Raw genomic sequence first — 22,614 nt, forward strand, 5'->3', positions numbered from 1 at the left:
CAAGCAATTCGATATAGGTTATACATTTGTCATCATGCAAAACACATTTCCCTATTAGTCATGTGAAATAACATCCACCCCCCCAAAAAAATTAAAAGAAAGTTTAAAAAAGTATGTTTTTATCTTCTTTCTCTGGAGATGAATAGCATTTTTCATTATAAGTCTTTCAGATTTGTCTTGGATCATTGTACTGATGAGAATAGCTAAGTCATTCACAATTCATCATCATACAATATTGCTGTTACTGTGTATACTGTTCTCCTGGTTCTGCTCACTTCATTTTACATCAGTTCATGTAAGTCTTTCCAGGTTTTTCTGAGAGCATTCTGCTCATCATTTCTTATAATAACAAATACTATTCCATCACAATCATATGCCGTAACTTGGTCAGTCATTCCCCAATTTATGTCTATTTCCTCAATTTCCAATTCTTTGACATTACTAAAGAACCTGCCAAATATTTTTGTGTATATAGGTCTTCTTCCTTTTTTAAATCTCTTTAGAATACAGAAATAGGAGTGATACTGCTGGGTGAAAGAGTATACATGATTTTAAAGCCCTTTGGGCATAGTTCCAAGTTGTTCTACAAAATGGCCCAACCACTTCATTCTTTCTGGAGCTACTTGTAGTTGTCTTCCACTCTTTCCCAGTAATACATTGGATACCTTCTGACTCAAGGGTCTCATCTTCCAGATGAAATCTTTTATCATTTTAATACTATCCATAGGTTTTCTTGGCAAAGATGGTAGAGTGGTTTGCCATTTCTTTCTCCAGTGGATAACTTTTGTCAGAACTCTCTATTATAACATGTCTATCTTGGCATAGTTCATAGTTTCATTGAGTTACACAAGTTCCTCTGCCATGACAGGCAGTGATCCAGGAAGGGATAGAAATGTTACCCAAATCATTAAGTCTCTCTTTGCTAAAATTGCTCAGTATGGTGGAGCTACATGGAGTGATAACCTGGTCTGCATTCAGATTCTACATGGGTTTTATGTCCTCATGCCCTGGTATTCTCTTTAATACACTTATCATCTATCTGCTGCTTTTCAACCTCCCATAGGACTGAGCTGAGCAAACTGCTCAATGAACATGTAGCCAAGTTTTTATCTGGATGGCATTTAGCTAGAGCTTAAGAGAGATCATATAATTCAAATGCCTTACTTTATAGATGAGGAGACTGAGGTCAAGAGAGAAAAAACCAGTACTGTATGGTACAATAGAGTGCTAGATTTGGGCTCAGAAGACCTAGCCTTGAATCCTGACCCCTACTTCATATCAGTGTGCCCTTGGACAAATTGCTTAACTTCTCTTGAAGATGCTAACTTTTATGCTTCCATATCTGCAGAATGAAGGACTTGGGACTAGATTGGACCCTAGAAATCCAATCTTCTTAATCAATGATTTCATGATCACAGGTATCATAGAAATGAGGAAACTTTTTTTCTTAATTTTTTTTTTGTAAAAAGAATGACAGCAAATTTGGAAAGTAAGCTGAAGAGTTATTGCCAAGTCCTCTTATTCTTTCTTTGGTCAGGTTGTTTTGGGAGAAGGAGAATGAAATGAGAAAGAAGCAGATGTAAAAGAGATCTTTTTAACTATACTAGGACTGGCAGAAGGAATCCCATATTTGTAACAATTTCAAAGGACAAAGACACAACCAAGTACTCCCAGTCTCCTTTGCCTTCTCACCCCCAAATCCCAGAGGAAGAGGAAGTGAATGCGCTCTATAGTTCCTATATAGAACTGTGGCACTATGGCCAGACCTTGGCATATGCCACTGATTCTGCTGCTCATTGTAACTCCATTGACTAGCCCCATACAAGACCAAAGCAGATATCAATCAATGAGAATTTACCGAGATATCCCAAAAACCCAAAGTTATATGCCACAGGCCCTGAGATTTGCCATGAAGGAATACAACCAAGCCAGTGAAGACACAAACATCTATAAAGCTGTACAAGTGATCCAAGCTCAGGAGAAGGTGAGTGTGCTGCTTCCTTCACCCTCTCCCCACTTATAATTCCACTGTTGCTAATCAAACATGGATGAGGGGCAATTTTCCTATTGAAGACCATTGCTACACACACACACATGCCAATTGAGAGCTATATTAATTTTTTAAACCAATGTTTTAATCAGTTTAGGGGTTAGAGGACAGGAAGAAAAAAGTCAACTCATTTCAAAATCAAGAACAAGCAGAGGAAATCAAATAGAGAGTTCATCTGTATCTAGTCCAGGGAGATGGGGAGAGAAATAGGAGGGGAAGGAGTGTTCCACATCTTTTACTAAAGGCTGTGATGTTACATATTTAATATATATAATCCTGCTATAGGTTTTCTGAAGGATTTTGCTGCTCACTATAGAAAAAAATACAGGAGCAGAATAATTCTAAGCTAGCCCACTGAGCCATCTGTTGCCTCTTTTACCTCTTTTCCCTGGTCCTCTCTTTCCTCCTGCTTTGCATTGCTACCCTTCCCAAGCAGCCTTTGTGGTCGTTCACCTGTCACCTTTCATGTTCCATTGAGAAAGAAGCTGGTTGTGCTTGTTATATTATTAGCCCCACAGCCTCAAGCTTGACAACACCTTATGAACCCCAATTGTCTTCCTGAACTTTTAGCTCTAATGTTTGGAGTTCAAATGACTATTTGCAAGGATGAATACCTTTTCTGTCTGTACTGAAGAAAAGAAAATTCATTCATTTAAAAAAATTTCCTGAGTGCCTCTTCTGTTGCACTAGGCATTGTGAGAGATATAAGGAATTATAGGACCTATTTCTTTGCCCTTAAGGAGTTTACAATCTAATGGGGATGGCAAGAAAGGGCAGGTAGGTGGCACAGGGGATAGAGTGCTGGTCCTGCAGTCAGGAAGATTCATCTTATTAGCTGTATGACCTTGGGCAAGTCACTTCACCCAGTTTGCCTCAGTTCTTCATCTGTAAAATGAGATGGAGAAGAAAATGGCAAACCATTCCAGTATCTTTGCCAAGATAGGGTCAGGAAGAGTTGGACACAACTGAAAAACAACTTCACAACAAGGGGTGGTAAAGCAGGTAAATAAATAATTATGATACAAGGCACTAATTATAATTTATATGTGAATGGTAAAAAGTATGATTAGAGGTCAGAGGAGGGAAAGATAACATCTAACTGGATTAAGGCTTTATGGAGAAGATATAGGTTTAACAAGATTTTGAAGGATGGACAGGATAGGTGGAAATGTCAGGAAAGGCATTCCAAAGCAGGAAACAAAACCCTCAATTAGGAAAGAATGAGTAGTTCAGAGTGACTGGAAAGTTTTTCTAGGACCTTAAAAAAAAAAAAAACAGCTCTTTGACTTCATTTGGACAGGCCATTCCTGTTGAGGACACTTTCTCTACCATTGCAGATAGGCACTTTCTCTATAACCCATAGCCCTAGAGAGTTGCCTGAAGCACTAAGGGAATTAAATCCCTTGCCCAGGGTCATACAACCAGTATGTGTCAGAGGCAGAACTTGAACCCAGGTCTTCCTGGACTTGGAGACCAGTTCTTTATCCCCTACACCACACTGCCTAACTCTGGGGAATCAGTAGAAAATAATATATACAGTATCATAGAAGCATCACCTAAATGGAAAGAGTTGAGTTTGAATCCCACTTCCAATGCTTACTAATTTTATAAACATGAGCAAGTCACTTATCCCCTTTAATATTAGTGCTTCACCTTTCTTGATTATTTCCAATTTAACCTGTAAATATCTTGTTTGTACACAGTTGTTTTTATGTTATCTCCCCCATTAGACTATGAGATCCTTGAGAAAAGAGACCCTTTTTTTTTGTTCTTTCTTTGTATCCCCAGTACTTAGCACAATGCCTGGTCCCTAGATGTTTAATTGACCAGCTGACTAACCTCTCTGACCTTCTGTTTCCCCACTGCAATATGAAGTTGATAACAATGGGATAATAATACCCACAGTACTTAACCTCACATTGGTCATGAAAATCAAATGAGATAATGTATATAAAGTGCTTGGTAGACCTCAAAGAGCTATTCATAGTAGTAGCTGGAAGCAACCTTAGAGGTCATTTTGACCACGATCTATCAGAAACATGAATGCATTCTACAGTATCTCAGATAAGTGCTCATTCAACCCTCTTCTTGAATAACTCCAGAAAGAGAGTCTCACTACCTAATTATAACACACCATTTTATTTTTGTGCAGCTTTAATTGTTAGGAAAGGGCTGCTAGGTGGCACAGTGGATAGAGTTCTAACCCTGGAGTCAGAAGTACCTAAGTTCAAATACAGCCTCAAACACTTACTAGATGTGTGGCCCTGGGCAAGTCACTTAACCATTCTTGCCTCAGTTCCTCATCTGTAAAATAAGCTGGAGAAGGAAATGGCAAAGTGCTCCAGTATATTTGCCAAGAAAACTCCAAATGGGGTCACAAAGTCAGACACAACTGAAACAACACAAAAACAACAGCAAATTGTTAGGAAGTTCTTCCTTATATTAAGTCAATCTGTGTCGCTGGAATTTCCATTCATTAATAGAAGTTTACATTCTAGCACCAAGAAAAATAATTCCAATCTCCAAATTATTTGAAGAAGCAATCACATCCAATAATGTCCAAGCCTTCTCTGCTCCAGGATAAACATTATCAGTTTATTTATCTGATCCTCATGTGACATTCACCATTCTGGTTTCATTCTTTGTGGCATTTTCCAATTTTATAGAATTAAAAATTTAAGAATTGGAAGAAATCTCAAATGTGACCTTCTCAACCTATTAAAAAAAGCTTCTCCATGTCCCATCTAAAAATGTGGTGGTCACAATAGAACACAATATTTGAAATATGTTCAAACCAGACAGAGCACACACTGGGATTATTACCTCCATTGTTGCAGATGCCATGACTTCTGTAAATACAGCTTCAGATGATATTAAATATTATTTTAGCCGTCATAACAAACTGTTCATTTGAAGTTGATCCAAACTCTAAGGACATTTTCCAAGAACTATATTATAACTATATCTTCCCCATCCTATGCTCCTACAAATGGTCTTTTTAATTTCAGTGTTTGAATTTGCTATTGGCCATTGCAACCACAAACAGCTTAAGACACAGGACAATCTGAGATCCCTTGCAGTTACTTCTGCTATTTGAACAGCTCGAATTAGGTCAGGGAGGTGAAATCATCTAGGGTTTCTCAAGTGAGGCCACTGAGGACATGCACATTCAATGTTGCTCCCAGGTGTGTACATAATCATGCAGTCATAAGCACTGAATAAAAGGTTTCATATGTAGGAACATAAAAATAGAGGGGTACAGCCTTAACCTTAGGAGAGAGTCCCACAAAAGGATCCTCCTGATTAGTAGAAATTATAAATGAAATAATATTTGTAAAGAGCTTAACTCAGTATCTAGCAGTAGTAGGCACTATAAAAATGCTAGCTATCATTTTTGTTATTTGTTATTTTTATTGGGAAGTCTCACAGTTGTGCTGACTGTGTTTTCATGACAAATCTGTGTTACCCAACTTCTACCAGGCCCTCATTTCAGCAAGGCAATCTTTTTATTCCAGGGCAGTGCCTGACATATTATATGTGCTTAGTGTCGATTGATTATTTCTCCCTAATTGATTCCCTATTTCATTCCCCACAAAAGCTATTCCAAACCCTTTCTTTTCCCACCTCAAGCCTCCACACCTCCCCGTCCTCACCTCCTCTGATGTGAACTCTCTCTTCTCCCATTCTCTTCTTCTCAAAATACTTTGATATCATCTCCCACTCTCCCCTCCTCCCTCCCAGTCTCTAACAAAGAAGTGGTGCCTCTCCTTGCCATGGCCAAGTGTGCTTGATCTCATCCCTTCCTGTTATGCCTTTTTAATATTGTTAAAGTATTTTTTGAACTTAAATACCAAAAAAGTACCTGCATGTACACAGCAGAACACAAAAAGAGGATTCTATATTAAACTGTGATTCTCCATTTCATATACCTTGCTTCAAAAAATTATATAACAAATTCTACATGTTGCATGGGGAACTTTCTATAATACCTTGAAAACTGTTCAGCTTGTCTAATGCTTCCCTCTGAATTCTCTTCTTTTCTCTTCTGTGTATTTTTAAAAATATTTTGATGGTCCCCTTATTTGGTATTAGTAATGTTAAAACCTTCTCTATTCCCCGCCTCTACCCTTCAATTAAAAAAGGGAAAGAAAAAAATAACGACCTTGTAACATATAAGCAAAGTTAAGGAAAATTAATCTACGCAGTGGCCATGTTCAAAGATGTATGCCTCTATGTCTTATCCTCCATCACCTCTCTGTCAGGAGAAAGAAAACATGCTTCATTATACAAAGTTCTCTTTTTCTCAACATTGTTGTTGCCTTTGTAAAAAATGTTGTTCTAGTTCAGCTCAGTTTATTCCACAACAATTCATATTACCCAGGATTGTCTAAAATCATATCTTTCTTTGAATTTATGGCACAATAAAATTCTATTACCTTTATGTATGATGACTTGTTCAGCTATTGCACAATTATCTAAGAGATAATCTAACATACCCCTTTAAATTCTAGTTATTAGTTATGGGATTTTTTCTCCTTCATCTTCTCCTCAGGATCAAGAAATTTGCTTTGCTTTTGGCTATTTCTTCCTCAGAATCATCCTCACTCTTGATCACATGATTCTTCCCCCATCAATAATCCTACTGGTTGAATTTGATATAGATATAGATATAGATGTAGATGTAGATATAGATATAGATACATATATATGTATCTGTATCTATCTATCTATCTACATATATCTATATATATATATATAGATAGATAGATTTATTTATGGTGTTAAATTCTTCCCCTCCACTTCCTCTACCCTCTCCTCCATGTTTGTACATTCTTTCCACATACTACATTTTAAGAAATAGAAAGTTCTACCCTCTTCCTTCTTTCTACAAAAGTGTATTCCTATTACCTTCCCTTCTCTTCCACCTCTTCAGATCCACAGAAGAGAACCAGGATACTCTCCAGGACCTCTGTTTTCCTTATTTAACTTCTTCAATGAACTTTGAAGACATTAAGGTTCTGTTAGAAGACATTAATGGACACTGGTTTCTTACCTTACCTTAGAGTGAAAGATTGCATCATCATATGGTTCCTTCCAATAGCTCAAGTAAATTTCCCTTTTTGTGTTTCTTTGGACTCTTGTCTTTGTATCATCAGCTCTGATCTTTTTATCAGAAATGCTTGAAAATCCTCTATTGTTTAAAGGTCCAATTTTTTCCCCCTAGGATGATACTCAGCTTTGCATGATAAGTTATTTTTTTTTAGTATATTCCTATATATCTTGCCCTTTAAAATATTGTAGTCCAAGATCTCTTGTTTTTAATAGAATCTACCAAGTCTTGTGTGATTTTGATTATATAGATTATATAAGTATTTGAATTGCTTCATTTTATATGGTTGTAGTATTTTCGTCTTTGAGTTGAGAACTCTGGATCTGGAGTATGACATTCCTGGGACTTTTCCTTTTGAATTTTGTTTCAGAAGATGATCAGTGGATTCTTTATATACCTTGTCCTCTTGTTCTAATAGATCTGAGCAATTTTCATTTTTAATTTTAAAAATCTAGTGTCTGGACCATTTTTATCATTTTCAGGGAGCCTAAACTGTCTCTCCTTGACCTAGGTTAGTTTTTTTAATATGTCAGATATTTTACTTTTTTTCTAATTGTTCTATTTTTTTTATTTCATAGGATCATTGATTTCTATTTAGGGAGTCCATTACTTAGGTAAGATTTGCCATTCTCTTTTCTAAGCTATTTATTCTCCTTCATGGGGATAAGCTTGAAGAGTCTCCCATACCTCCCTCCCTACTCACCTCATTGAGAAGGCAAGAAATTTTATATAGGTGATGCACATGAAATCATGGAAAACAAATTTCTATACTGGTCATGTTGCAAAAAATACAGGTAAAAATATGAAGAAAGTGGAAACTAGTATGCTTCGATCTGCGTTCGACTCCATCCATTCTTCCTCTGGAAGTGGATGGCATTTTTCATCATGAGTCCTTCAGATTTGTCTTAGATTATTTATTGCTTATATTGCTGAGAATAGCTAAGTCATTCATGATTGTTTATCATACAATATTGATGTTACTATGTACATTGTTCTCCTGGTTCTTCTCATTTCATTTTGCTTCAGAAGTTTCGTGTAAGTCTTTCCAAGATTTTCTGAGAGCATTCTGCTCATCATTTCTTGTAGTATAATAGTATCCCATCACAATCATATACCACAACTTGTTTAGCCATTCCCCAATTGATAGGCATCCTCTTAATTTCCAATTCTTTGTCACCACAAAAGAGCTGCTATATTTTTGTACATATAAGTCCTTTTTCTTTGTGCTTTTTATCCACAGTGTTCTTCATAAAGCCTTCATGATTCTCCCAACAGCTAGAGCCTTCCCTCCTGACCTACCATGTACTTAGTTACTTTGCATATATTTATATTTATGTTATATATAGTTATGTACGTACCTGTTGTCTCTGCCATCAGAGCATAAGCTCCTTGTGGATAGGTATTGCTTCATCCTTTAAACTTGTATCTCAATGACTAGCAAAATGCCTGGCATATAGTAGGTGCTTAATAAATGCTTGTTAATTGATTGATTTTAGCCCTCTGAATATTATGCCACTTTAGGGCTTTATTATCATGTGAATAATCAAGGTTACCTGAAGTCAGGTAATGTGCAAAGCCATATATGACAATCCCTGAATTCTTTCTAAAGGATTGTTAAAGTGTGCACACTACAGATGGCCTTTTTTCTTCTCAAAATGTGTACTCTGTATCCTTGAACAAATATCACCACAATAGTCAATAAACATTTATTAAGTACCAAGTATGTGCTAGACACTGTGCCAAGAAGTGGTGATACAAAGGTAAAAAAATAATAGTCCCTGCTCTCAAGTAGCTTACGATCTAATGGGAAAACAATGTGCAAACCACTATATACAAAAAGCTTGGATCTACAAAAGGTTAGATTTTGCTTTGGATTTGAGTGCCAGAGTGCATGCTGTGGGGATCTGTGATATTTTCTAGATTCCTTACACTGTCCTATTGGGGAGCCAGGATGGGGCATTCTGATAGATGTTCTATTACACAAGATAAATTGTAAATAGCAACAGAGAAAAAGCACTAGAATTAAAAGGTACTAGGATAGTCTTCCTTTAGAAGGCGGGATTTTAGAGGGATTTGAAGGAAACTGGAGAACCCAGGAGGTAGAGATGAGAAGGGAGAGTATTTCCTGCATAGGGTACAGCTAGTGAAAATGTCCAGAACTGGAAGATAGAGTGTCTTATTTGAGAACAGAAAGGAGATTAAGTGTCACTAGATCACACTACAGGAGGTGGGGGGACAGTAAGAAGTATGAGAAGACTGGAAAAATGGGCTTGTGTCACAGGTTGTAAAGAGCTTGGAATGCCCAACAGAGAATTTGATATTTGATCTTGGAGGTGCTAGGGAGTCATTGCAGTTTCCCCGGGTGGGTAGGGGGAGGCAGGATACAGTGTGACATGGTTCAGATCTGTGCTTTAGAAAGATAACTTTGCTAACTGAGTAGAGGATGGGCTGGAGTGGAGAGGGACTTCCACAGTTTGAGCAGGAGTTGGGAAAACTGAACAGATGACCTGATACTATGAAATAGACATTTCCTGTGTTCTACTGACCCTACCATCAAAGAGCTTTATGGACAGCAGGAATTTGAAAAGAAAACTCCTTTCATTTCTGTGGCAAGCCATGATGCATCTTTTTATTGGACTATTGTAAATATAAAATTTGCATCAGCCAGGAGGCGTCATTGCTATGCAAAGAGTCTGGGGATGCCTGGGTGAGAAGGCAGAACCCGTGTGCCCCAGAAACTTTGCTGAGCTTTACCTTTTAATGGCTTTGCAAGCCTACTCGAGGTGTCAGGTTGTACTCTCAAGTTTGGTGTTAGGTGTTATGAAGGAAACTAGTCCCTTGGGTATGTGGAAGTGAGCAATATGTGTGTTGTTGATAGGTGAGTTTGTACTATGATTAAATGCAGAATCACAGTGTGATCATGAGAAGCAATGCATCTGTGAAAATTGATGTTTTAAGCTGGATTTTGCTTTAGATTAAATGCCAGTTAGAGTGCACGCTACGGAGATCTGTGTGATGTTCTAGGTTCTACTGGCTCTCCCTTACACCATCCTATCGGGGAGCTGGATCAGAATACTCTGTCAGATTATCACACAAATTAACAAATTAAGTTTCTGATTTATGTAGTCTACAAATAGATAAATAATATGTTAGGAGAAAGTAGAGAGGGGAGGGTACATAGGGGGTGGCAAGGAAATTTAGAACATGGTGCATTAATGAAAGCAAGAATGTTTGACAGGCAAGGAAAGGTCCCTAATTATTAGAGGGTTCAGTTATGAATTCCACCTACAAGGCAATATTACAACATAACATCGAAGAAATTTTCAAAATCTTATGTTGAGACAGATAGCATGGTCTAGTCTACTGTATGAAAATAAATGACCTCATAGGTGCTTTATTCTTTGTGTTAAATTTAAATTATTGAAGAATAACTAATGGAACTAATGAGAAATTAACTTTCCCTAATCCTAGGGGTTCATCCAATTTCATAGTCATAGGTCAAATCAGGAGGGTGACAAATCTTACCATGGCCTATGTTTGGATCATTGAATGATAGGATCATAGATTTAGAGCTGGCAGAAATCTTAGAAGTCATTGATTTCAGTTCTCACATTTTATAAATGAGGAAACTGAGGCTCAGAGAGGTGAATGTATTTGCTTAGGGTCACAAAGCTGGTACCTAAGGCAAAATATGAACAAAGATCTTTCTGACTCTTAAGTCCTATCTGTGGATAGCACTCTATGCATGATACTACACTGCCTCTTAGTCTACCAGAGCAGGACAACACTTCTTTTCCAGGCTCTCTATTTGGTGTTTCAAGATAGAAAAAACAAAACAAAACAAAACCTATATTCCTACACTGGACAGGAATCTGGCTGTCAAGTCTTCAATTCTACATACACAAAACAGGCATTTGAAGCCCAGGCTCTGCTTCAGAAACCTGGGTACAGTCACATATAGTGACTTTCCAATAGTACTTGGGAATGGAACTATAATACTTGGGCAATGGTTTGCAAGTAGGTGCTTTATAATTTATTTTATTTTATTATTGAATTGAATCACCCAGTTTTGGTAGGACCCAGAAAAATTTAATTCACCAGAATTCAATGATAGCTATTGGATGACCAATCACTTGGCTACTGTAAAGACCCCAATAACACTTCTGATGAAATGAAGAACATTTACACAACTTAGCCAATAAATGATGCACATCTGGTCTCATCTCCAATAGAAATTACAGTTTGTCTCTGAGATATTGCTCTTAGCGCTTTTCATATCTTACTTTTTTTGTCTTATTTCTGTAGGACCTTTGTTTCTGAATGTATATGTGTATATGTTCAGATAGATAGATATAGATACCCTTCCTGTATCCATTGAGCTATTCCTTGTAACATAGAATCAAACCAGGAGAAGAGAAGTAGTTAGTAAATCTAAACACCCTGAACCATTAATAACTATACTCTTCAGATCTGACCATTTAATCATTTCTGAATTCATCTAATTGTATATTAACTAAACTATATCTCTCTGTTTTTTTCCACAAGAATAGCATTAGGTATTTTATCAAATATTGGATTAAAATATTGAAAAACTATGCCTACAATAGTCTCTTGATATACTATGTACCAGAAATAAGACTAATCTGGCATGGCCTGTTTTTAGTGAAGTTGTCGGGACTCTACAACAACTGTTTTCTTTTCTCATTGTTGACTAACTCTCCCTTTAATAAGATATTTTTAGAATTTCCCCAGCAATCAATATCAAGGGCATTGGTCTACAGTTTAGAGACTCAATTTTCTTCCTCTTTTTGAAAAATCAGAACAATATTTGTCTATTCCTAGTCCTGTGGTATTTTTAACATTTTCTATAGTCTTTCCAAAACCACTAACAGTGGCTCAGTTATATCCTCATTTTTTCAATACTTAAAGATGTAGTTTATCTGGGTCAGGTGACTTGAATTCAAAAGAGAACCAGGTATTTTCTTATATCTAATATTAAGTTTTTTTTAACCATTTTCATTCTATCTTTTCCAGCCCAAATACCAGCTTCCTTGGCAGAGAAAGGGAAGCAAGATAAGATTTGAGCTGTTCTGTCTTCTCTCTGTCATAAGTTGGCATTATCTCATTCTTCCAAATAGCAATCCTATCCTTTCTTTCATCTTTTTCATTTCATCTTTCTCATGTGTATGTGTGTGTATATATAAACATACATGCATATATATACATATATTTAAAATATTTTTGTTGTCTTTAACTTTCCTTGCAAGCTTCAGTTCATTCTGAGCTTTGGCATTATTATCACTGTTCTTATGAGACACTCCCAGATTTTATATTCTTCCTCTGTTACATGCCCTTGCTGCTATATATGCCTTTTAAAAATCAAAGTTGATTGGTGAATTCCCTATTCATCCAGATAGATCTCTTCAAATCATTCCTCCCCCCCCCCTTTCATTGGAATACTTTCTTTTTTGTGTCTTTGGAATTTAACTCTTGAGCACTCCCCACTGCTCTTTGGATGATTTTTGCCTGGACAATTTTAACCCATGTGCTCCTTCATATCCTTACTCTAAAGCCTTTGACGTATTTTCTCCAAAAATATTAGATGTTACATAAGACACCATGAGTGAATTTCCTCTCATCTGTGACACTCTAAAAAAGAGTAGTTCTTTACTCTCAAGGGTTCACATCATTTCAATCCCCCAAATCAGTTCCTGCTTCTTGGGGAGAATTCAGATAAGATAGAATTTTCCCTTTTTGCTTCCTCCATCTTGATTTATCTAAAGTTTCAAGAGTAATAGAACATAACTCTTAAATCTAACTTTTTTTTCCCTTAATCATTATCAGGTTACAAGTGGTCTATGTTACCGTATGACTATCAAGCTTGGTCGTACCATCTGTAGAAAGTCTTTAACTGATCATGCTTATTGTCCCATTGAAGAAAACTCAAGCTGGAGAAAGGTATGTGATTGAAATTTGGTTTTCAATTGACTTATTTGGTTTTTAAAGGAACATTTTTGACTCTTTGGATTCAAAGAGCCTTCTGTTTTAAGAAGAAATGTTCTTTAATGTTAAACTGTATGACAATATGGGAGAGTTCTCATGAAGAGAGAAAAAAAAAGATATTTTATTCTGACAGTCCTAGGCACACATGCGGCAAAATCAAAAATCACAATCCACAAGCAAGTTGGATAGAGAGGAGAACAACTAGTAGCAGACACTTAGTCTGGTCAACTCTTCTCTGACCCTATCCATACCCATAGGGAGCCCTTCTCTGCAGGTACCACTCCTGGCCTCTGGGGTCCCTACGTTGCTTTTGCTTTTCCTTAGGATGCCTAGTTGATTTTCCTCTCATTCTGCATGGTTCTGGAAAGAAGTTTCCTTTCCTCTTGTGTTAAATCATGTCCCAACCCTTGCCCCTATTTTCAGAGGATTCTTCCCTGATAAGATACAACCATCTCCTGAACTGGTACAGCGTTGACTTCAGGTGAATGTTTCTCTCTTTAATATGACCGGAATAATTTTCTTGTCTTGTTGCCAGGGACACAAGAGCTAAATAGAACATTTTTCTACATCCCCAGCCCAAGAGCTATAGGAGAAGAAAGGCTAGAACACCTCCTACCTCCTACACAGTGCCCCCTGCTGTGCAATAATGCAATGCTCTGCATAAAAGGGGCTGTGCTGGTAGTAAGGGTAGAAACCCTAAGTGGGAAGTTGATCCCACCCTCTCAGTCATCAGCCATGTTGAAGCCACAAGGCCCATAGAGCCTCTGGTAAGATGTTCAACAGCTGAATGAACCTTTGTGTGCAAGGGGCTACTCCTTTTGACCTCCCGTCACTGAGGACAACTCCAATATAACAGCAATTTATTATAGTGGATGGTGGTTTTAATAAAAGAATCTCTTGGGGTAGCTAAGTGGTAGAGCAGATAGAGCACTGGCCCTGGAGTCAGGAGGACCTCAGTTCAAATTTGGTCTCAGGTGCTTATTAGTTGTGTGACCCTGGGCAAGTCACTTAATCCCAGTTCCCTCAAAAAAAAAAAAGGAAAAAAGAGAAGAATGGAAGAACGTCTCTAAAGGAACTGTAAGGATTTGAAAGAGAAGTCTCCGGCTCAGGAGCCCGCTGTGCCACAGGCTGCTGGTGAACAGACTGAATCGCCTGATAGTTTATCCTCCCACATGCGCCTGAGGTGCTCATTCTGATATTCACTAAAAAGTCTTTTGGCTCCTAGAGGCAGCTCAGTGGAGCAGTGGATAGAGAGTTGAACTTGTAATTAGCAGACCTTAGTTGAAATCCAGCCTCAGACTGAATTGAGCTGTATCACCCTAAGCAAATCACTTAATCTCTGTCTCAGTTTCTTCCTGTGTAAAATGGGCAACCATACCTACCATGCATGGTTGTTACGAGGACCCAGTGAGATGACATTTAGAAAATGCTTGGCGAGTCTTGAAGAGCTAGAAAATTGCCAACTATTCCTATTCTTTGCTTCTTTTCACATAAGGCAATTGTTCTGTTTTCTTCCACAGTACATCACCTGCTCTTTCGAGGTGTTTGCTCTACCTTGGTTAAACCAATACAGTCTCATGAACTCGAACTGCAGGGGTACCTAGGCATGTTCCAGCACATATCTACAGCTGCAACAATGCCGCCTCTTTTTTAAAACAAGAGAGAAAGAGCAATAATGAATTTAAAATTAACAACCATTTTGGCTCATTTTTTTTTTACTTTGTGGCTTGTAGTCATGGTGCTCTAACAGGTCACAATGCTTACTGTAACCCACTCTAATGGACTCTGGATGGCCCTTTTTCCAGCAAAGAGAATATGCTACAGACTCTGTTTGATCAACCTCCCATCTCTCACTGAATTAGATCCTTGTCTCTTCTTGAGACAGATCCTTAGCTAAGGATCTCAGGACAGATCCCTGGCCTATTACCAGTGCTTGCAACACATGCCTAACCCCCTGTGTTTGTTGATTGCATCTTCTGAATCAACTCTCCTGACCAGATTTGACTCAGTGAACACTACCCAGGCATCCAGGCTATCCAGAATACAAAACAAAATGTTGTATTATCCCAAATTGCCTGTGAACAACAATGATAACAAACTAGAGTTTGTATAGTCTAATAACATAATGACCAAGGGGCAATAACAGAATGAAACAGGGACAATAACAGAATGAAAGCTGAGAGTATTGCTAAGAGAAGGAGATGAGTGGCTGGAGGTGCAAATTAGCTTGTCTCTTGAGAGGAAGAGAAAGAATACAATGGCTGTTGCTTGGGAAGAAAACATGAGAGAGTGGGATAAAGTGAGGATCTTAATCACTAGGCAATAGGCAATGTTAAAAAAAAATCTCACATTGACAGTTAAAACAAAACTCTGGTACAGAGACAATAACAGAATGAAAGGAAGCCTTCCCACTCACCCTATACTTTCTATTCTCATGCCCAAATTCATTCGGTCACATGCACTTTCTCTGCTGTAGTAGTCTCATTACCCAGGTCAGCTCTAACTAGCTCTTACTGTAAATAACACCTACCTACTTTTGAAATATTTCCCATGTTATCATAATCCCTTTTCCTCTAACCCTCTTCCCCTTATTACAAAGGTAATTGGTAGTGTGTGGAGGAGGGGTAGGATCTTCCTGCAGACAACAGCACCTGCATTCCTCTCAATCTTGATCCCACAGAAGCCCCATCTCCCAAGCAGGGATTGGCTTTTTTGTTTGCCTGTTTTTTGTTCATTTGTTTGTTTGTTTTTACCTTTCTTTCTCTTTCCAGAGCTTAGCAGAAGCCCTGGTATATAGTTGATGCTTAATAAATGCTAGTTAAATAAGGGACACTCCTTCCTAAAATGCACAGGATAACAACACTTCTCTTTCTTCCTTAAATACTGCTCCTCCCTATTCTTCCCCATCACTGAGAGTGGACAAACCGAGGACTATAGGAGAGAGAGTGATCTGCTCTGGGGAATTTATGTATTTTACTCATTTGATATAGTTTGCCTTGGCAAACACTGTCTTTGATGGCCAAGTTGTCAAACTTTCTTATTTAAAGGAGGGAGGGGAGAGATAATATACTGGTAATATGCCATATTTCTTGATAGACTCCTACTCTCTCATAATTATTTAGGATGATGGAGAAATCAAGATAGGATGTCTACCGCAAAGTCTTAGCTTAGAATGTAATGGAATCTTGAGGATCAGGGCGTATAATTGCAAGAGGAATTAGGAGTCAGTTTGATGAGTAAAAGCAGAACAACAACCACGCAACACATATATTTCTGTCAAGAGAAATTTAGCTTGCTAATCATTGTGCAATAATATATGCTTGCTGCAGTTTTCACCCTGATAAGATTGCCTGCTTAGCTAGCCTTAGCAATATTATGATTTTTCAATCAACACCTTGTTACCTTCTCCATTTCTCCCTCCATATCCAATCTGTTACCAAATCATGTCTATTTTGCTCGCCCAGCATCCCTCACATCCACTTCCTCTCCACTCTCTCCAGTTGAGAATTTTATCACCTCCACTTTTCTCTTGGAATTACTTCAATACCTTCCTACTTGGTCTAACTGCCTTCAGGGTGTCTCTCACCCACCAATCATTGTCCATACCGTGGCAAAATTGGTATTCCAAACCTGCAGAGCTTACTGTTATTTTCCTGCTCCAGAAGTTTAGGTGGCTTTCTATTGCCTCTGGAATAAAACACAAACTCCCTTGTTTGGCATTCAAAGCAGCCAGTCAGTCAAAAAGAATTTGTTAAGCACCTACTCTCTGCCAGACACTGTGTTAACCACTGGGGGTATAAATAAAAGCAAAAACCAGAATAAAAAACCAAGGAGCTCACAGTCCCCGTAGTCTAATGGGGAAGACAACAGGCAAACAACTATATACAAACTTCATCTCTGTCTCTCTTGCGTGTATATATGTATACATATACACAGTTATACACAGTTGTATGTGCATGTTACATATGCACAGTTATATATATACACACACATATGCAAGTTATATACATGTGTGTATATACACAATATAAATTGATCACAGAGGGAAGACTGGAAGAGGCTTCTTGCAGAAGATGGGACTTCAGCTGACACTTGGAGGAAGCCAGGGAAGCAGAAGTGATGAGGGAGAGAATTCCAGGCATGGAGAACAGCTAGAGAAAATGGTCAGTCTGGAGATGGAGAAGAACAGCAAAGAAACCAGGCATTGGTTGGAGGAGTATATAGAAGGGAGTAAAGTATAAGAAGACTGAAAAGATTTGAGAGGAGACAGGCTATGAAGGGCTTTAAAAATCAGAGGATTTTAAATTTGATCCTGAAGGTACTAGGTAGTCACTGGAATGTATTAAGTAGTAGCAGAGTTGGGGGGCCAGGTGTGTGTGACATGATCAGACCTGTAATTAAGGAAGGCCAGTTTGGCAGCTGAGTGGAGACAAGGTAGGGAGACCAATCAGCAGGCCATACAATAGTCCAGGTGAAAGGTGATAAGGACCTGCACCAGGGTGATGACAGTCAGAAGAGAAGAGAATATGTATGACAGCACGTCTTGGCAACTGATTGGATGTGGGGGAAAGAGGGTGAAGAGTTGAGGATAACACCTAGATTTCAAACCTACATGACTGGGTGTGTGGTAGTGCCCTCAATAGTAACAGGGATGTTAGGAAGAGGGTGGGGGAGGGTATGAGGGCAGGTTGGTGGGGGAGGATGAAGCACTTCACAATCTGGCTCAAATTTATCTTTCTAGACTGATTGCACATCCCAGCTCACATATTCTATATTTCAGCCAAGTTGGCCTACTTGCAGTTCCCTGTAATGTCATTCTGGCTCCTGAAACCTTGCCATTACATAGGCTGTACTCATGCCTAAAATATTCTCCTTCCTCACCTCTACCTTTTGAAATATATATATATTGGACCTGTTAGCTCAACAAACTCACTTGCTCCTTAAAAGGAGACCAAACCTCCAAAGACAGTCAAGTCTGGTATCTGCCATAGTTCTTAAATTCCTAAAGTGTGGTTTTGCCTCTAATCCTAAGAGGAAGCCAAGGGGCAGACTATAGGTAGACTCTAATGACTGGAAAAGTTATTTTGTGACCTGACTAAACAAGAAATAGAGGGAAGGACACAAGATGTCTGCTTTTTCCTTTGACATTCCTCTCTCTTCAGGCAGACTGAGTAGCAGTTTACAATAATGTTCCTCTGCTTTTCCCCCTTTAGCTTTTCTCCCTTTGCTCTGGGGCCTTCATTAGCAATAACAGTTTTGTTGTTCTTATTTTCTCTTCCGTGGTTAGAACAGCAAATGCTACTTCCCATCCTCCCTCCCTGGGATCTAGAGGGTCATGTGTCCAGATCCATCCAAAAGAGGCCTATGAGGTATTGATTTGTAACCTAATTCAATCCTATTTGCAAGAATATCTGTGTGCCTGTAGCCTTTCAGGTTATTTTAAGAATTACATCCACAATTTATAGAAGTCATTTTTGATTGGTTTTCATATTTGTACCAAACTAAAAATTCCCCTAATGTCCTTGTGTTCACAATCCTTTATTAAATATTTTTTTCCTCCCTCTAAGGCAAGAATTCTTAACCTTTCTTTTGTGTGATGGGTCCCTCTGGTAGCTTGGTGAAGCCTATGGATCACTGCTCAGGATATTATCTTTAAGTGTGTAGAGTAAAATACATAGGATTACAAAGGAAACCAATTATATTGAAATACGGTTGTTAAAACATTTTTTTAAACATTTTTAACCCCAGTTTAAGAAAGCCTGCTCTAAGGCAGACTTCAGAAAAACCTGGAAAGACTTACAAGAACTGATGTTGAGTGAAATGAGCAGAACCAGGAGAACATTGTATTAATGGGGTATAACAGACAACAGTAATAGCCACATTGTGCAATGACTAACTTTGATAGACTTGGCTCTTCTCAGCAATGCAAGGATCTAAGACATCTCCAAAAGACTCATGATGGAAAATGCTATCTACATCCAGAGAAAGAACTTTGGAGTCTGAATGCAGATGGAAGCATACAATTGCTCTTCTTTTCTTTTATTGTTTTGTTTTGTTTCTTCTTTCTCATCATTCCTCCCATTAGTTCTAATTCTTCTTTACATCATGACTAATGTGAAAATATGTTTAATATGAATGTATAAGTAGAGCCTGTATCAGATTGCATGCTGTCTTGGGGGGGAGGGGGAAGAGAGGGGGAGAAAATTTAAAACTCAATATCTTATGGAAGTGAATGTTGAAAACTAAAAATAAATAAATTAATTATAAAAAATCCTGCTCTAAAGTAGAGTTTCTTGATTAGGTTTTAGCCCACCACATCCCATCACTCTCTGCTTAAAAGGCCTCAAGAATTACTTATTAGGAAGGGGGTGGGGGTATCAGTTTTACTCCTAAATTCCTTTCTAGATTGGTATTGCTATCAATCCCCTGAAGTCACTCCAAAACTGAGACTTTCCAAGAGATAAAATGGTGTGGCCTTAGAGGTCTACATACCTCTTAGAAGACAGGCCTTCCTGGGAAACCAGAGGTATTCAGCATCTCAGGGCCCAAGCCTAGGCTCTGTCCCCACTCTCCAGCCAATGGGGAGAGCCAGAAAGATCCCTTACCAGGCTACTCAATCGACCTAGTGAATTTGTCCTGAGGCATTGGGAGGTAGACGAGAGAAGCCAGATGGCATTTGTTCTCTTTCTTCTTTAACATGTCCTCCTACATGTATATGGTCCTGGATCTATTCGAGTTATTTGCAGCCAGGAGCAGGTCACAGTACTGTCCCTGAAAGAGTCAAGGACAGAGATGTTGGGATTACTTCACAAAGCTATTAATGGGGTCGTACCCAGACAACAGTCATAGTTTCAGGACATAATAACAGCAGACAGAACAAGCAGAGGTCTGTGAGCAGGTGGGGAAAAAAAATTATCTAAGGCCCCTGGTTAAAAGGAAGCACATTGTTGCCAGAAGACAGAGTGAAGCAATCGGTGAGAATTTCATATAGTTTGGCAGGAAAATCCATGGAAGCCACCAGGAGACTTAGCTGACCTTTGTGCTAAAGCCAGATTTTTTGCTTGTTGTCAGTCCAGAGCTTGCAGATGAAAACAGGTAAGTGAATGCACCTGAGTGGGAAATGTGAGTGAGAAAGCAGCAAGTTGAAGACCCTCTTCATATCTGCCTTGTAATTGTCCACTGTGAGTATGGGTGTAAGTGGAGTGAAGATATGGAAAGAACACAACAAAAGAACAGGAAACAGACACCTGGTGAAGGAAAAGGATAGGACAAGGATTGGAGCTGTGATTTCACCTACTTTGTTGGGTGGACACTTCCTCTCCAAATTATGACCTTAGAGAGTGTCTCAAGCTCTGAGAAATGTAGAGCCTTGCCTAGGGTCACACTTGACAGTATGTGTCACAGGCAGGCCTTGAATACAGTTCTCTAGGTACAATGTGCCACCGCTGGCAAAAAGGGGAGGAATTATGGGTAGAAGAGTATGCCATGCTATTAAACATAAACTCAGTCACAAGAAAGAAGGAGGAAAACCCTATGGTGCTATTGGTTGTTAGCATAGCATAGAACTGGTTATAATTTCAGGACATGGCGGGCTTTTTGGTTTGTTAATCTGCATTAACTCATTGGCGAATTATAGGTAAAGCATGACTTAAGAGGGGAAAAGATTTTGCCAGAAGCGGGTTATAAAAATAGCTAGCATTTATATAACACTTTAAGGTTGGCAAAGTGTTTTATAAATATTATCTCACTTGATCTTTGTAATAACCCTGGTGGAAGTAAGTGCGAGTATTATCTCCATTTTACAAATAGGGAAGCTGAGGCACAGAGCTGTTAAGTGACTTGCTTAGGGTATGATAGCTAATGTCTGAGGCTGGATTTGAACTCATCTTTCAGGTCCAGCACTCTATCCAGTGCTCTGTCTAGTTCCATCTAACTGCTTGACTTTGTTTTGTAGCTTAAGAATAAATTCTAAGACATAATGTCTCAGCAATAAATCATTAGGAAAGAAATTATTCCAATTATGAGAATTGTGCATATAACTGAACACAATGTTGTTTTTAAAAATAAAATTGCTTTAATAGAAATCTTTCTGGAATGCATTTTAATGAAGTTTGTTGATAAGGATGTAACCTATTCCATAGAGTTCAATGTCACCATTGTAAACAACAGTTAATAGTGACATATGTTGTGCTATCCCCCATCAGAGACAGTTCAGTCCTGAAGCCAAACAATCTATCACCAATGCTTGAGATAGCGAGAGGAGACAGTCTTCCTCCATAACACGTGAATCAAACTAGGGTAACTGAGGGGAGATATGAGTGGCTACAAACTTACAAGACAGTTACCCATGATTCATTGTGTAATGATGCAACAATCATAGATAATGTTTGACTACAATTGCAAAAGCCGAAGAACACTGATAGCAACAATGTAAGAGGAGAAAAAGGATTCTAGAGGGTGAAAAGAATGCTTTGGGCTATGATTATTTAATTTTACCAAGAGGCAGCCATCCAACACTGCCCATAAAGTCAAGCAGTTTCACGCAATTCATTTTTATGAATGCTCACTCTCTCACTGAAGGTGTATGTATTTGTAGGATGGTGTTCCCTAATTTCATGGGAAGAATGTTCTATTGAGTTTTTTTTTTACTATGTTATTTCACTAAATGCATTTTCTTTGACTTATCTGTGTCCTCTGGATGACTAAATAAAAAGTCAACACTTTAGTGAGGGCTTGTGAGCTAAGGTTCTGAGTGAATTCAGACCCAAAGACTGCATTAAACATGTGAAAACTATGATGAGAGCCCCACAGATGGGAGAAGAGAAATGTCCCAGGTGCCAGATGAGAAAGACTCAAATCACCAAAAGGCAAGCAGATATTGGACATTTTCCAAGAAAATCCAAGCCATCTCTTCTGTTCAGTCAGGACTCATTATACCCAGCACTACCCATATACACATATCAGTACCCAATGCAAGTTCTCAGACAATCTGTAACTATAAGCTACATCCACAGGACAACATAGAATATGGCATAATATCATTTGTTCACAATGATGATATTGAAAAATAATGAAGAGGTTACATTATCATTAATGTTTCATTAAAATATATTCTAGAAAGATTTCTATTCAACTAGTTTTATTTTTTAAAAAGCAGGTGTGTGCAATTATATGTACAAGTCTCATAATGAGAATATTTTCTTTCCTAATTTTCTTATTACTGATACATTCACCCCCCAACAACTCCTTTGAGTTCAAGTACGTGTCTAAGAATCAGTTCTCAATGCAATCAGATCTCTAAGAGGGAGGGGCTTATTTTTCAGGATAAAGACTTGCTGTCAAGCTAAAAGTAGGGAAGAAAAGAGGAAAAGATAGTGTTCTGTTTAGAAAGTTTGGTGAATTTGCTCTCCTCCTCTAGCTAAAGTGTCTGAGTTTGGTCCCATTTCATTTA

The 22,614-nt window shown here is 38.3% G+C and overlaps 1 protein-coding gene across 1 annotated transcript; it reads left to right on the forward strand.

The window, feature by feature from the left end:
- Nucleotides 1-1,756: 1,756 nt before the first annotated feature.
- On the forward strand, nt 1,757-14,767 carry LOC114037044 (cystatin-like). Its single transcript, XM_027853835.1, has 3 exons — nt 1,757-1,984; nt 13,005-13,118; nt 14,684-14,767. The coding sequence occupies exons 1-3, from the start codon at nt 1,757-1,759 to the stop codon at nt 14,765-14,767; spliced, it is 426 nt and encodes a 141-aa protein (XP_027709636.1).
- The last annotated feature ends 7,847 nt before the right edge of the window (nt 14,768-22,614 follow it).

Source organism: Vombatus ursinus, unplaced genomic scaffold (assembly GCF_900497805.2).
Source record: "Vombatus ursinus unplaced genomic scaffold, bare-nosed wombat genome assembly UNPS02010219.1, whole genome shotgun sequence".
In the NCBI taxonomy this organism is placed as follows: domain Eukaryota; kingdom Metazoa; phylum Chordata; class Mammalia; order Diprotodontia; family Vombatidae; genus Vombatus; species Vombatus ursinus.